The sequence below is a fragment of the Calliopsis andreniformis genome, chromosome 9, assembly GCF_051401765.1.
Source record: "Calliopsis andreniformis isolate RMS-2024a chromosome 9, iyCalAndr_principal, whole genome shotgun sequence".
NCBI lineage: Eukaryota > Metazoa > Arthropoda > Insecta > Hymenoptera > Andrenidae > Calliopsis > Calliopsis andreniformis.
The window spans coordinates 21,491,344-21,506,826 of record NC_135070.1 but is presented as its reverse complement, the minus strand read 5'-3'; the positions used below and the strand labels follow the sequence as shown (position 1 = coordinate 21,506,826).

The 15,483-nt window shown below is 41.5% G+C and overlaps 2 protein-coding genes across 4 annotated transcripts in view; one reads left to right on the top strand and one right to left on the bottom strand.

Moving 5' to 3' along the window:
* The first annotated feature begins 268 nt into the window (after window positions 1–268).
* Window positions 269–14,180, top strand: LOC143183116 (neuroendocrine convertase 1). Of its 3 annotated transcripts, none has more exons than XR_013002562.1 (15): window positions 269–406; window positions 480–645; window positions 7,960–8,064; window positions 8,160–8,390; window positions 9,239–9,385; window positions 9,521–9,587; window positions 9,697–9,968; window positions 10,157–10,369; window positions 10,505–10,605; window positions 10,960–11,025; window positions 11,345–11,497; window positions 12,233–12,402; window positions 13,382–13,515; window positions 13,658–13,785; window positions 13,916–14,046. XR_013002562.1 is itself a non-coding variant. In XM_076384543.1 (15 exons), exons 1-15 carry the CDS (start codon window positions 372–374, stop codon window positions 14,042–14,044), a joined length of 2,121 nt encoding a protein of 706 aa, XP_076240658.1. In that variant the 5' UTR covers window positions 269–371; the 3' UTR covers window positions 14,045–14,180. The 3 variants fall into 3 exon arrangements, 2 of the variants coding, with proteins under 2 accessions (XP_076240658.1, XP_076240659.1); XM_076384543.1 differs by having other exon boundaries at window positions 13,654–13,785; window positions 13,916–14,180; XM_076384544.1 differs by lacking the exon at window positions 11,345–11,497 and having other exon boundaries at window positions 13,654–13,785; window positions 13,916–14,180.
* Hrb27c (Heterogeneous nuclear ribonucleoprotein at 27C) overlaps window positions 12,316–15,483 on the bottom strand; it is a 43,220-nt gene continuing 40,052 nt past the window's right edge. The window contains exon 8 of the mRNA XM_076384555.1: window positions 12,316–12,454. Within this exon, the coding sequence (XP_076240670.1) occupies window positions 12,399–12,454 (56 nt within the window). The 3' untranslated portion in view covers window positions 12,316–12,398. The remainder of the gene's footprint in view (window positions 12,455–15,483) is intronic.

The following is a 15,483-nucleotide window of genomic DNA, read 5'->3' as shown; positions in this document are numbered from 1 at the left end:
ACGGTGCGGCGGAAGCCCGAAAACGAGAGATTTTCATGGTCTTTACGAATCGTAAACCAAAGCCAAAAGACCAGGCATCGATCTTCATATCTATCGCGACTCGTTTACATTGTCACCGTGATCGACCCTCCCTGAACAGCAAGCAGCGAGCACGGTGGGGAGAAGGCGAACCCCTCTACGGGTGAAAAGGAGTATTGGAACTAATTGTCACACACGTTGTCCGATCACTTGTCACTCGGGATCCAATAGTCAGCCAGCGAACTCGACTCCGTAGATTGTTCTTCCAGTCGCGTAGGTGGCACGCGTTTCGCAGGAAAATCGCACTAGAGGAAATTTCCCCGTCTCTATGCGAAGAGTTGAAGCACTCAGACATGGTCAAACACGTGACATTCTCGAGTGTGCTTTGGTACACTTTGCCACTTAAACGCATGCGAAGATTCTCTTTTACGCGCCGATAATGTGTAGATATCTTTTCGCAGTGGTCGCGTTTGGATCTTCGTGTGCTGGCTAGTCGTAAGCATGTGTACAACGATCGTCGCAGAACATCGGGATGATCGTCAAGAAGAGTGGGTCGTTAGAGTAGAGGGTGGACCTCGAGTTGCTTCTCTGTTGGCGTTACAGTCTGGCTACAAGCATCTTGGACCGGTAAGTACTCGTTGTTTACTTGGAATTTAACTAAATCGAATTTAGACGAATTGCTCGCTGTGAGCAAATTCGGGAACGTTTGTCGAGTGTTGACGTCGAATCAGCTCTTTAGACTAATTCAAGAGAAGTCTTCTAATCGAGATTACACGGTCTGATTAAAAGTTTTGCTTCGCCGGATACGCTCACTTGAAAACGCAAAAATGAAAGTTTTAATTTTGAAAAGAGCACGGGACAACGGTGTTAGGGATTAATATTTGATCACGTGGGGTGCGAAGCGCGGGTAGGAAAAAGCGGAATTGTCGTTCCGTGGAATGTTCACCGGTAATCCAAAGGATAAGTTTGTCAACGTTACATACAGCTCCCACGAATGCGAGGACTGCGGAGATGCAATTAAAACTTGAACAACTGCTTAATAACTTATTGTTAGCCACTTGTGCTACGCCCAATTCTAGTTTAACTTCGGCCAGAGCATCCTGGGCATTGTGACTTAACTTTCGTGTTTATCTCAGACAGAAGTAGAGGCGAACGAACCAAGTTCTCTTCGAGGCAGAAATGTGGGGGAGGGAGAGGGGATGGAAGAAAGGGAGAAAGGAAAATTTATCGCCACGGGAGCAAAATTATTTCTATGCGGGGCGGAAAGCATTGACGGAAACATAGCCGCAGAACACAGTGGATCTCGTGAAATTCTGCAAACTACTCACCGTCGCATCTCGAATAAATATTGCTATCTCGTAATATCTTTTAGAAGCAACTGAACTCTAATATACCATACGTCCCCATCTGTCTAGTCGAACTAATTAAAATTTTCATAAGATGGTCACTAGACGCCATATGTGAGGAGTGAAGCAGCATTTCCGTGAGTGGTAATCCACGTCGCGGCGAGGCGTTTTAATCTGAAGTGTTCGTCAAACAAGGCCAGTGAAACGTATGCAAGCGATTTCGTTGCGTGACGTAAATGTGACCTGTAAAGAATCGCCGCACCGCGCCGCGCCGCGCCGCGCCATTCCCTGTGTGCTGTTGTTACCATGGAAAATCACGTATCGCCATCCTTAAAACGTCGGAAACGGGAGATTCACGGTGAAAAATGAACCGGTTCCCTGGAAAAACGATCGCGCGGATTACAACGAAAGCACGAATCGTAGTTTGCGTAAATGAGAAGTTGCATATTTCCGCGATATAATATAACTCGGAAGTTGTAGCATAGACAAACAGAATCTAGGAAAAATAAGCTCGCCGCTTGTGCGGCACATATCCTATTCGAATCGTGTACTTGTTATTGAAAAATTGGAAACTAAAATCTGATCGATTGGATCGAGCCGGAAGCGGACAATAGGTAAAAAGAGAAAATAGAACATGAACGCGATTGCCTAAGACGTCGACGTGATAGGGAGAGAAACGGACAAGTTACGCGAGAGGCGGGTATCTTTGGTTTAGGGTGGGCGTTTTCTCTCGCGCGAGTTGATTTCAAGGCGGAACTCGTTTTGCAAAGTGCACGAGGCAAGAGAGATATCTGGCCGACGTCTGAGGTGAATCTAGAGGTGGAAACGACGGGATAGAATGGCTGAAACGAGCGATCAAATGGTTCGTGAGGCTTGCTTACCGAGATAATCTCTTTGCAGCGATCCGTACGCCCCGAGGAAACGATTTCGCCGCGGTTTTTTCCACGCTTCCCGCTACATTCGTGTCCCGTTAGATCCCGAAACCTTGAAATACGTTTACGCTTTTACGCAGATTTATCGACCATGTCCCGGAGAGAGGAGTCCACCGTTCAAACGCTCAACGAGCATGGGAAATTCTTTCCGCTGACGGGAACCTCCTTACCACGCGCGTTCGACCAGAATCGCAAAGGAGAATCTTCTCTCCGGGAAATTGAGACGCGTTCGCGATCATCGAATAACAATGAATAATTGTTGATGTTAACCCTTGTTGCTCGAAAAAGAGGAACTGCTGCGTCGCGGAAGTTGAAAGCGGGAATTCTATAATATTTCAAACCGCGCTGCGCTGTTCTGCGGATAATAGAGTTCTCGAAACGCGGAAAAGATGATAGAGATTTTCGAAATGTACCAAAGCAAAAACAAACCTGACGATTACCGTAATCGTTTTGGTGCGTCGACAAGCGAGGCGTTTTCTGAACGCGAGCCAGCGTGCCATAATTGCGCTAACAGAGTGGCCCTCCTTTTTCAACTACTTTACCTGTCCGCCATCACCGTCGAGCAGCACACTTGTGTGCCCGTGAAACTGCATTTTCCTGCAGCTGCAGCCACGAAAGCCGACTGACGCAGTTGCAGTTGCACAGGCATCTCCTGCTGTCGCTCGCTTGCTGTCCTCGTATAATGTACATATTAGGCTCATATGGTGGGCCTCGAAAGACCGAACGTCAACTTTCGAGTTCGACTCGGTGGTAGGAAATTTGTACAAATGCATTTCGCAGATTGCTTCTCTACTTGTGGGTCTAAGTCTTGCAAGCGATTAACGAAGGTATCTAGGTAGCGTCGATTTGGCAACGATACGTAAACTCTAGTGGCCGCCATTCTTTTTCGACTGACAGTCATAAATTATGGCTAATACGAATTGAAACGGGGACACGTTGGAAGGATAACTCGATCCGGAAACATTTTCTGAATGACTTCTTAGTTAGCCTGCCAAGTCGTGTATCGCAATTATACGTTCCCTCGTTTGGAAAATGCGAAAAAGAATTTCAGCTACTGGACTCTAGATGGTCTCCAAATGATCATATTACGACGAAAAACATAATTGATGGTCGATTCCACTGATAAATGTTTATGACTTTTCTCACACACAATTCGTGTATTCGGTTGAATTTTTTGCCTCGTTTACGCGAGCGTAAGGGAAGATAAGCAGAAAATTCGATAAGAACACTGATTATACGAAACGAAACTTCTGAAGCTCTGGATTGCTTCGGTTTATCATACATTTTGAGCGTACCCAATCTTATATTATAAAGGCACGAGATTGCTCAATCAAGCTTACCTTCCGGGCAAATTGAAATCCAGTTATCGAGAAGCTGTTACGAAACTGTTGGAATGAATTTCCTCGACGCCGGAGAACTGCTTTTTTCTTTATTATCCCCGTATAATCGGCCGAAGGCGAATCGTAGAAAGAAAGGAGTATTATTGAAATGAAATTATCCCAGAAATATTGTATAGCGAGGAAGATATGCTCGAGATAATACGCTGAAGCGTTCTATGAGTTTATCAAAATCGCGATATGTTAATATCGCATTATTAGCTCGATTCAAGAGCATGATAACTATGACAGTTTTAGAGTCTTTTAGTCGAACGGTAGCCGGTAATGACGTACGTTCGTAAATGATCGAACCCAAGGTCTGCCGATTCAGCTTTAGCGTTTGGCAGTAATTGAAATAAATGACGTGGCGCCCTGCTGAACGCCATAATGAACTTGCCCGTTACGACGGTTGACAGATGTCACAGCGACCTGCTGCTTGGCGCTCGCCATCGTTAGCTATCCTTACCTTCCCAAACCTTTAATCTGAGTTCACGTATAGACCAGATCTCGATATTCCACCTCTTCCTTTGACGTTCCAAGATGAGCTACCAAGTACGGCGTTACAATGAAAAAGGTACGTACAGTGTACAATCATTCTGCGAGGAGAGAGTGTCTCTAGAAAAATGAACGCGTCGATAGGAATATCCACCAAACTCAATTCTTTGTTATAGTAGATTAGGAATATTGATAAATTACAGCGAGTAGAAATTTGTCAAACTCTATTGTTGCGAAATTAAATAGCAATTTGCATGTGCATGTAGACACATATCTACCAGTAGCGCCACATGTCAGATGCATTATTCCGATACAAACATAATCGATACGGTACTAATAGGTTCAGGAGTTAAGTGAGATCGAGTGTATGAAACTAGTTGACCCTCTCTTTGACCACATTTACGTGACGTTGGTTACGGTGTTGATTTCAATTAAAACTTTGACTTTGACGTCAGGCTTGATGTGGCATAGTTCCAAAGATTGCCTCCACCAATTCGGTTTCGGATGCATTATACATTTGTTATGCGAGCTCTTTTTACAAGTAGATGAAATAATGCGAATACTATTTTCAACGCTCCATTTGCGTAAAAAATTTGAAATAACAACGGTAAACGAGAAATTTCGACGAAAAGAAAGTATTTCGCGATAACGATACGTCAAGTTCTCTTATTTTCTCGATCCTCGAAAAAGAATAGAATATTCAGAGCCCGTCTGTTGAACGATCTACTTTGAATCTTAGACCACTAAACTGTTCAGAAACGCGCTGAACCGCGACTAACGACGCTACATCTCAGAAATATTCAACGTTTCTGTCGCAGCAAATTGTAGAGAGAATTCGAGAAATTTCATAGACATTGCGCATGGATCGCGTTATTAAGTTTTCCAGAATGATAATCACTGGTGTATCGTTTAACGTCATTGCGGTTCCCTGGTGAAAACGTTTCGGGGAGAGAATCAGGTTCCGTAGCACGCGTAGCTCTCGAGATTACGCGTTGCCCGCCCTACTTGTGGCCCGCGAATTCAATTACGTACATTGAATTCAGCGCAGAGCGGAAGTTTGGTCCCACGAAGGGTCGCGGAGTTCGCGAGCAGATCCAAAACAAGCAGATATTGAAGTTTGGTCGAACGATCGTGCTGCCATAGGTAAATATAAACGTCTGGAGCGATGATGATATCGTAAACTTTATAGCAGCGAACTGCATGGTTATGCTCGTAGAGGAAACGATCTTGACAATGGAAATGGATCTATGAGCATGATTGAACAAATAATGCCGGGATATTTCATAGATTCGCGAGCAGAACTTTGCAAAAAGTGAAGTTGAATGCAAAAAATGATCGATGATAAAAAGCAGGCGGGTGCTCTGGCAGATGACTATGATAAGAAGTTCTGTCGAAGCTATGACTTCGCAACTTTTCGTTTAAAGGTGAATTTGAAGTCAATAGCGAGGATTATCTATCACGTGAAAGTCTGAATGTAAGATGTAATTAACCTTTACTAGAGAGCTGGCCGTGATATTAGATTTTGAAGTAAAGAAAAGAGTGACGGACATCGATGCTATAGTTACGGATCGACGGAGAAGGTGTGGCCCTAGCACGAGCACGACGGGTCTGTCTATTCCGGGAGGTTTGGAGACGTTAGGGTTTTCATTGGAATCTGACGATGCCTGCGGGAGCTTACTACCACGGGATTACCAGAGACAGTTGGAAATCCGATCAAAACAAATGGACTGCGAAAATGCTCCCTTTCTCTCTCTCCCTCTCTCTCCCTCTCTCTCCCTCTCTCTCCCTCTCGTGTTTCTCGCCCTTGTGCAGCATACCTAGAATCAGCCGTTTGCCCGAAGACTGTTACAAACCGATCAGGATGGCCTCGGTCTCTCAGACTTTCCCGCAAGAGAGACGATCGGGTGCAATTCGGTCGGACTGATAAGACGACTCGCTGATGGCAAAGTAATGAGCGGCTCCGATTTCTCGCAGCCACTATCCAAAGCCCTGCTCTCTCGTGTACCTCTGTTTTTGAGAGGGGTTAACAAACAGCAGAGACAGCGAGGAACGCTGATTGCCACAGGGTCGGAGGGAATGGAACCATTATCACGTAACAGACGGATTCCAGTTTGAGCTATTCCCGCGTGATATTTAAGTTGAAAGGGAGGGGCCCTTTCCAATGCTCCTTATCATGGCTTGATGATAAATTAAAAGGGAGGAGGTATAGGAATCAGTAGTGGAATATATGTACACATGTGTATGGTGTACGTTATACTTAAAAGAACAAAACACACCTGTCTCGATGTTGGAAATTTCACTTCGCTATGGCAGTAACAATGTCAAGCCCATATATCTTGTTACACGTCGGCGAAATTATTTGCCGCGCCGAGTGTCGTGGATGTAAATTGCGCTTTCGACTTCCTGTGCGCCGGAAACCGTGATAACATCGATAACACCGGCTGTGGCCTATAAAAATCGGCGGCTGCTTACGCGATGGCATGCAATCATTTGTTTGCATCTCTATCGATCGTATATCCATGCGTCGAAACTACAAAAAAAATGGCAGACAAGCAAACAAGAAACATGCGAGGAAAAACAAAAAAAAATGTTATGAATCCTCGCGAAGAGAGGATATTCAGCCGTTTATCGTTCGGTTCGACGACGCGTCGATCGAATTCATTCCCTCTGGCTGCATACATTGCAAATATAATGGATACCGGATTATAGGGTTTTTGTTTCGCGTGCAAACGAGAGAGGAGTCAGAAGAGAATGGGGACTAGGGTTCGGGGGTAGGCGGGAAAATGCGGAATTACTGTTTCATAACGAACGTCGCGGATTTCTCTGAACCTTGTTTTCCGTGCCGATGTGATTCGATGAAAATTGAGGTCACTCTTGAGCCAATCGCTCGGCCACATAATATCCCGTAATATCGTGACATCCTGATCATCCTGATCATCCTGACCGGTCTGCGTGCCTTTCGACAATTCGTTTTACTGCAATTTCATCTCACACATTACCATCTCTCTACGAATACGAATTGCATCTACATGCTCATTTTTCGTACTCGTTACATTCTACACTTCCATTCTCCTACAAAAATGTAAATCATGGGAACGAAGCGGTTTTTACCGAAATATCATGTTAGTTCTCTCTGTGTCGGAGAGAGAGAAAGAGGGAGGGAAGACTTCGACCAGGTGGTCCCCTCTCTTATGGAAGAAGAACGACACATGCGGATGCCATACAAAACCGTCGCCGCCACGTGACGCCGGATAATAATAACGTTACGATACCCCATTTTAGACTTTCGATGATGGTCCCCCAAAAGCCTCTGCCTCTGCTTCTCTTTCTCTCTCTCTCTGTCTCTTAGCGTTGGAACACCAACTGTTTCCTCCTGTTCTCCTGTTCCGAGCGTCCCTTTCGGTCGTTCGAAGGGCTGAAACGTCGTTACGTACGTACTGCTTCACCACCGATGCTCGAACCAGAAGCGTTCTCCATTTAGGAACAAAATTACGCTTTTCTAAGTAACGCAGAAAAAAGGAGCTATTTTGCGATATTTGCATTCGCTTGAACATGCAATATTTTTATACCCACTTGACAATTCAATTCAATTTTTATTCACAATCAACTACACTTTTACGTTATTTGCAGCAGGGTGCTCTGTTACGTAACTATATAAACGTATAGGATTGTAGCTGTTCTTGTTGTTTTAAGCTTGTTTGCATAGAACAGACTTGGGGGAATGGTTTTAGCCTACGACACCGTAGTCACGTGCTTTAAAAATATTGAAGATTAATATACGTTGTCGTTTAGGTTCTGGGATTCAACGATACCTATGTATGGCTTAAAAACGTCAAATTCAGTCAAAAGAAAAGGGGTGGACTTCGGTTGACGAAAGCACTCAATTCCAGCGCCAAGGTAATCATTCTTACAGCCTATACTTTTCTTTTATGCGAATACAATGAACCAATACTTGTTTCTATATTAACTGATATAATTTCACTTTTTTAAAGATCATCTGGGCAGAGCAGCAAAAAACGATTAAACGACACAAGCGTGATCATATACCTTTCGAAGATATTAAATCCGAAAGACCCTTGATACGGGAAAAACGACTTGAATTTAGTCGATATAGTATAAATGATATACAGAACGACAAGGATTGGCAGGAGTATTGGTCTCATGATCCTGACGACTCAAAATTGATGTTTGATGACGAACTTTGGGATCAAGAATGGTACCTGGTAATGCAGCCTGTCCATTTTAAAACATGCAAACGAAATTCTATAAAATATATATTTAAAATTAATGGGGCATTGCAAAGGAAATGTCACAGAGAAAAAGCAAATGTAGAAGAAAAATCAATACTAAAGGAAAACAATATTTTGCTGTGTGGTTGGTGGTAAAACAGTCAACGCTTGATCTAGTTATCTCGCGATAAGATAAAGCTAGAGACACCGTCGAGGTATAGAATAGTTCAGACGAGATTACAGGATAAACTTAGCACCTTTTGAACGATCATGTTTCGTATACTGAAATACCGACCTACTGAACTAACACTCGTGTAGCGCGCTCTGCACTATTCCAGCGGTGGTTATAGGAAGCACATTGTATTTCATGCATTCATATGGGTAAACTAACGCTAGTAAACGAGAAAATTTCTCACTTTGTTTCTACTTTCTTTCTCTGAGAAGTTCCCATGCAAAATATTCATAGAAACTAAATGTCAGACCATAGCTTGCTGTATATTATTTTCCTGTGTCTGTCTGTACATTAGTTTGGACTACATAGAAGGCTGATCGCAAAGTGTTTTCATCTACTTAAGAATGTCTGCCTGTATAGACGCTTCTTCTACTGCCAGTATTCTTAACGTCTGAACATGAATCTTTATACAGTTCATTACACTACTCTATTATAAACTACAGTACACCATTCAAGCTTCGAACTAGATGTGTTAATAATTTTAATTTCCATTTTTAACGTTATAATTTTGCTTGAAACTACATCAATAACGTTGTGTATGACATGAAAACATGTTGCAGCAGTCTACACTATGCTCTATTAATGATTGCTTCCTTATCAACTGTTGTAGCAAGACACAAGATCGAACAAAGCTCTCCCGAAACTTGATTTAAACGTTTTACCTCTGTATCAACTGGGGGTAACTGGTCGTGGCGTGAGAATCGCTGTGTTGGATGACGGTCTAGAGTACACTCACGACGACTTACGAAACAATTACGTAAGTTGCAGAAAATTTTGATCCGAATTACCTTTTGCGTCTTATGGATGGTATTGGCCCTCGCATTAACTCAGTCCTTGAAATATTTTCATTTATTCTACCACATACGATTTTCTTCTTAATTCATTAATTCAGGATCCGTACATTAGCTACGATGTAAATGAGGGTGACGACGATCCTTTACCACGCTACGAATTATCAGGTATATATTGCATGATTTCATCGAAGTGTTGACACATTTTTTAGTTGGTACCGCTACTAACAGTCTGGAGATGATTTTTACTCTCTTCCTTACAAATTATTTTCCTTAGGAATAAATGGTCACGGGACAAGATGCGCGGGGGAGATAGCGATGGAAGCAAATAACAAGAAATGCGGTGTAGGCATTGCTTTCGAAGCTTCTATAGGTGGTATTAAACTTCTCGATGGACTGGTAAACGATCGCGTTGAAGGAGAGGCACTAGGATACAAGTCGGAAGTGGTTGATATTTATACTGCCTCCTGGGGACCAGCTGATGATGGGAAAAGTCTAGAGGCACCAGGGAGACTCGCAATGGAGGCTCTAGAACGTGGTATTACGATGGTTAGCATTCAGTATACAAATATACTCTCTATAATTTTACTAACCGTTACCAATCGCCACAAGATTGCATCTTTTAGAATTTTATATGAGGGAAGTCAGATTTATACTGATTTATATCAGTAGGCCACGGTTTCGCTACATAAAAAAAAAGAAAATATTTATTATTAATTTGTCAATCAATTTCCCAGGGTAGAAGCGGGAAAGGAAGCATTTATGTATGGGCTTCCGGTAATGGTGGTTCGAAGTCGGATGATTGTGGATGCGACGGATACGTGAGCAGCATCTACACAATCGCTGTTGGTTCGGCTAGTCAAACCGGAAGATTTCCTTGGTATGGTGAGAGCTGTCCAGCAACGTTGGCAACAACCTATAGCAGTGGAGCTTACCATGACCAAATGATAGTAAGTAGGAGTTGAAGAAACAGAGAAGTCGAAGGATTCGTTAGTGCGACAGCACCTATCTCGTATTCGGATTACGCATAGAATAAGCGGAACATAGCTAACCGTCACTCAATGAAGTCTGTTTTCATCTTTTAGGCAACAACAGACTTAAGGAACACCTGCACGACTAGACACACTGGCACTTCCGCGTCTGCTCCATTAGCTGCAGGAATATTGGCCTTAGCCTTGCAAGTGAAGTATGAATCCACTTAATAATTACCATCTTCTAAACCTCTACTTTGGAATTCCTGCTCGTTGAATTCATTTTATCGAAGTCTTATTGAAATTCAATGCATCTGATAAAATTGAACCTCATCGCTTGATTTCTCTTCGTTACTCGATGTTTCGCGAAGATTTTTCATCACTCCTATTTCAGTCATACCTATAACAAATTCAATACTGTAAAGGAGCATTTACTCTGATGGCGATATCAAAGCAACGGGAAATGCATTCCTTATACCAAAGCATTGAAATTGCATTGCAACAAAAAAGAGCCCACTACTCGGCTGCGCTTTTATGCGAGTGTAATAATGTAGTTGGTATTTTTAAAGCAAGGACCTGACATGGAGAGATGTACAGCACCTCATTGTTTGGACTTCAGAGTACAATCCTCTTAGGTGAGATTCCCATTTCAATAGATATACGATTGATAAATTTAATCTACACATATTTTGCTTCAATTTTGACACAAAATTTTCCTAGAAAAGTTCACAGATTAATATCACATACTTTGTAAACTGGTAGCATGGTACAAACAATTGCGATCGATCGAAAAAAAAGAGAGAAATTAAACTACCCCGTGTTGTAATGGAAAGATATAGGTTCTTTCTTGCGAGTAAAAAAGGATTAGTCCAAGTTCTAAATGAGACTGTTTCATTTTACGTCGGTCGTTTTTCCGTTCGCGCAGACCAGCACCGTAATTGCTTGAACTTTTAGCAAAAACCCAGGGTGGTTCAGGAACTCAGCTGGATTTTGGTTCAACTCACGTTTCGGCTTCGGACTTATGAACGCGTACGCGCTAGTCTCCGCCAGTTCCAATTGGACAACCGTGCCGAACAAAATTATCTGCAATGTCGTTGCCGATAAAATGTAAGTAAAATTGCTCCAGAGTTCCATTCGAATTTAGCCATAAACCTTGCATCGAATATTATATACTATATTATCACATAGTACTCTCTGACCAAAGACACTAAAAACAGATTACACGAACAAGATTGTTCTAGGTCTTTCAAACACGTTGAATATGCGAGCGAAATTCGCAATTTGAAACCGTAGCAAACTGAGATCCTTATAGAAGATCTTCGCACATTTTAGTGTCTTTGAATAAAAAGTCAAAGCGACTCGCCAGGTGTCTTTGTTCCTTTAAAAAGCACAGTAAAGCTCAGTGAGAGTTTAGGTTGTTAAATTCAACATGTCGGTGAGAACACTTCACCCATTCGTTACTACGTCGCGTCGTGAAGAAGGCAAGACGGAAAAGTGGAACGTCTCATGGATATTCCGTACATTTCTTGCACGTGTATTTTCTAAAGAAAAAGAGTAGCTTTCACGATGGCATGCTTTCTGCATCGAGATAAGCAAGTTTTTGTATCCGTGGAAGTGTATAGGAAAGGCAAATTTCAACGAAATTGTCAAATAATTTATTATACACTAAATATGTTTGGAAAAATTTGATCGAAGAACGGCGAGGTGTAAATATTTAAAGTAGCAGAATCGACAGTCGATATTCCACGAAGTTTCAATCAGTCGTATCGATGAGACACGCGAAGGTACGGACGTTACTCCAGTTTCTACGCGTATGTATAACAGACAGGATCTTTGGTTCAGAATTGACAAGAGGCTGGCTTATGGAAGTGTGAGTAGGATACGATTCGAGGCTGGTAACGAGTGTCGATCGACGGGGAAGAAGATAACGTTTTTGGAGCACGTGGAGATCGAGGTCAGCCTCGAGTACAATCTTCGTGGTGCTCTTCAGATGCATCTCACTGCACCCTCAGGTATGTGCTTCTCGTTTACACCAACTCTTTGCCGTTTGAACTCGCTCCTTGCCTGTAAACGAAACATGTTTTTAAAATGAAAGCAAGTACAAATACGATGCAGAAAATATAGTTTTATTGAATTCTGACGTTTTTTCAAGCTTCCAATGTTTCCTCTGTATACCCTGGTTAGGTATAGAAATCGCTGCTCCGTTCTATTGCACGTTTGTCATTGGTTTGAATGGATTTTATGTCGTCAAGCCATGACACTGAGAAAAAATGTGTGTAAAAGCATCCTGAACATAACAGTTTTACGTTGTATACAGATGCGACCGAACCGCGTGTCACCTCTTCAAATCGATTTCGTGGCGTCGACTGTTCTGAAGGAAAAATAGAATCGCCAAGATTTTAGATTTATGATCACACAGAATTACTGGATTTCTGAAAAGCAGTTGAAGTCAAAAAGTGGGAAATAAGAATAAATCTCGAAACGTATATTCCTTTGAAAAGTTTCACCAGAAAACACCGATAAAGTTTCCATGTTTTGGAAACAGGTGCACTTTCTAAAGAAATTGAACTTTTTTTTTGTACGATGTAATTTCCAGATGCTTTTAAATGAACTAACTTCTATTTATCCATCGATTATACGATTTCCTTGCGTTTGGTACTGGCTCTTGAGAAAAACAAGATTAGATGGAAGCCAGACGTAGAACAGAAATGAGAAAAATTGTATTGTAAGAGACTAAATCGGGCTAATTCAGAATCGTGGAGAAGAGGTGGCCATTATGCTATAACGTTTAATTCTGCGCACGTTCGCTAGTTCTGGTTATACTTAATCGTCATTGAGTGCATATATCCACCAAGGAGTGTTCGAAAAATTGAATACAGCGTAATTTTGTTGAAGTAATCGATAGGAGAATATATGTGTGTACGTGTTTTTTCAGACATTTCCTTCAATATTCTTTGCTTGATTGAAATTTATTTGCTGTATACTTTGAAGGAACAACGGTCCAAATACTGAAACCCAGAAAATTGGATGACTCGACTGCCGGCTTTGAGAAATGGAAATTTATGTCTGCGGCATCTTGGGGGGAAGATCCGTACGGTAGCTGGACCCTAGACATTATGGACGAGGTGATTCATTTTTAAACGTATCCATCTAGCAATTGACGTTACATGGGTTCTATTGAACTTACCGAAATGTATAAATTGACTTGTTAAGCGTGTCACGTACTACTCTTCGATCGAGTTTATGCATTTGTGCCTTAACAGATAGGTCCGAGGGGAAATAATGGAACAATGAAAGCGTTTGCATTGATTCTGCATGGAACGAGAGAAATGCCGGAGTACCGCAGAAATGGACCGAGAATATACAATCAGGAATATAATCGGATCCGAAAAACTGTAAGTGATTCGATTGAAAAATACAAGTTGTAGATTAGATTTGCACTTTGAAAGAAGAAAATGTAATTAGCCGAAGCTTTCGGTTGCTGATTCAAACCCTCGCACTTTTCTCGATTGTATCTTGTTCCAGAATAAACTTCCTCCCGTGGATATACTAACAAGTTCTGTGTTCAATAAGAAAAATGAGAATTTTTACTCGATGCTTCTGAAAAGGTACATGTACGAAACACGCTGGCCCGGGAAACTTTCAGGAATATAGATTATAATAGTCACTGTTTAGTTTAAATAAGAAATGAGTTAAAAGGAAGTGTACTGAACATTCTATCGTGTGTTATTAACCTGATTCTTCTCCTGTCATCAGCTGCTGATTAATAAACAATAAGAAATTTCCATGAGATTAATCTGATTTACAGATTATAATGAAATAATTATAAATTCCACAGTGTCGAGAAAATAACAGAAGTACTAATCGAAACGTTTTCTCCGTGTAATATTCCGTAGAAACCTGAACAATATTTGCGTAAAATATAGCACGATGGAATCGCGTTTTCTAACCAGACCTTCCACTATCACGTGTTACGGCTTAAACAACACTCTACAGCACGAGTTCCTCAGTTCTCTTTAGCCAACTTGGGTATTCGCTACCTTTATCCCAGCTTACGATATTGCAATGTGCAACAAACAAACGTAAAATTCAAGGAAGGGTTTGACTAACAAGACCCTGTATTTCGTGTTGAATTAAAGCTAGCAGAATGCGAGATCTTCAAGTGCGTTTTTCATGTTTACAGAGAGGAATTTGTGGACCTTTCGTTCACTTAAAACGATTGGAATTCTCGTTGTACTTAGCTTGTTGATACAAGAATCGATGCAATTGCGAACATTTGCTATGATTCGAGTATCGATAAAAGGATTGCCGAGAATGTAATTTTCCTTAACTCGAGACATTCTGAATTTCAATGGTTTTCATTTACCTACACGTTCTACACACGTACTACAGTATTATTTTCTTCGAAATCCACGGAAGAAGAAACAGGAAAGGTATTTCAAATGAACGTCGCGTCATAGAGTATGTTGCACGTACTATAGATCTGAGAAAGGCAAGTAAGGTCCCTTAAGATTTCACACTTGAAATAGGAAACTTTTTACATTGAAATGTTTCGTAAAAAAGTAGCAGACGTCAAAAGCAATTTGCGGACAAGAATTAATTTCATGCTTGATATAATCTGCATGCATTTACGTTTCAAAGAGAGTTCTGTCAGAGAACAATCTACTAATTGTTGTTTTTATTCTAAATGTACAAGTTCAGGATCCAAGTTGCAAGACAATTTCACATTCAGAGCAGAATGTTGGAAACTCTCGCTTAGTTATCGGGTCGATGGAAATGTGATCCTCAAAGTGTTCATCGGGACTCGAGATGCAACGATAAATCATTCGCGTCACAGCGCAAAAATGCAACCATCCCGAGATTGCATGAATATTTCGCGATAATGCATAAGCGTAGAACATTTGCCGTGAAATATGGGGAAAGCTATTAGTAGTATGGCTCGCCAACCATTTCACGAATCGCCCCTTAAGGATGAAACTGAATTCAATTTCCACCAAGTTCATGACTACTAAAATAGGACCTGAACTTAATTTTTTCCATTTTTATTCCCAGATTTAGTTTGACTTTCGATAGAAGTAATTATTTCAAACTCC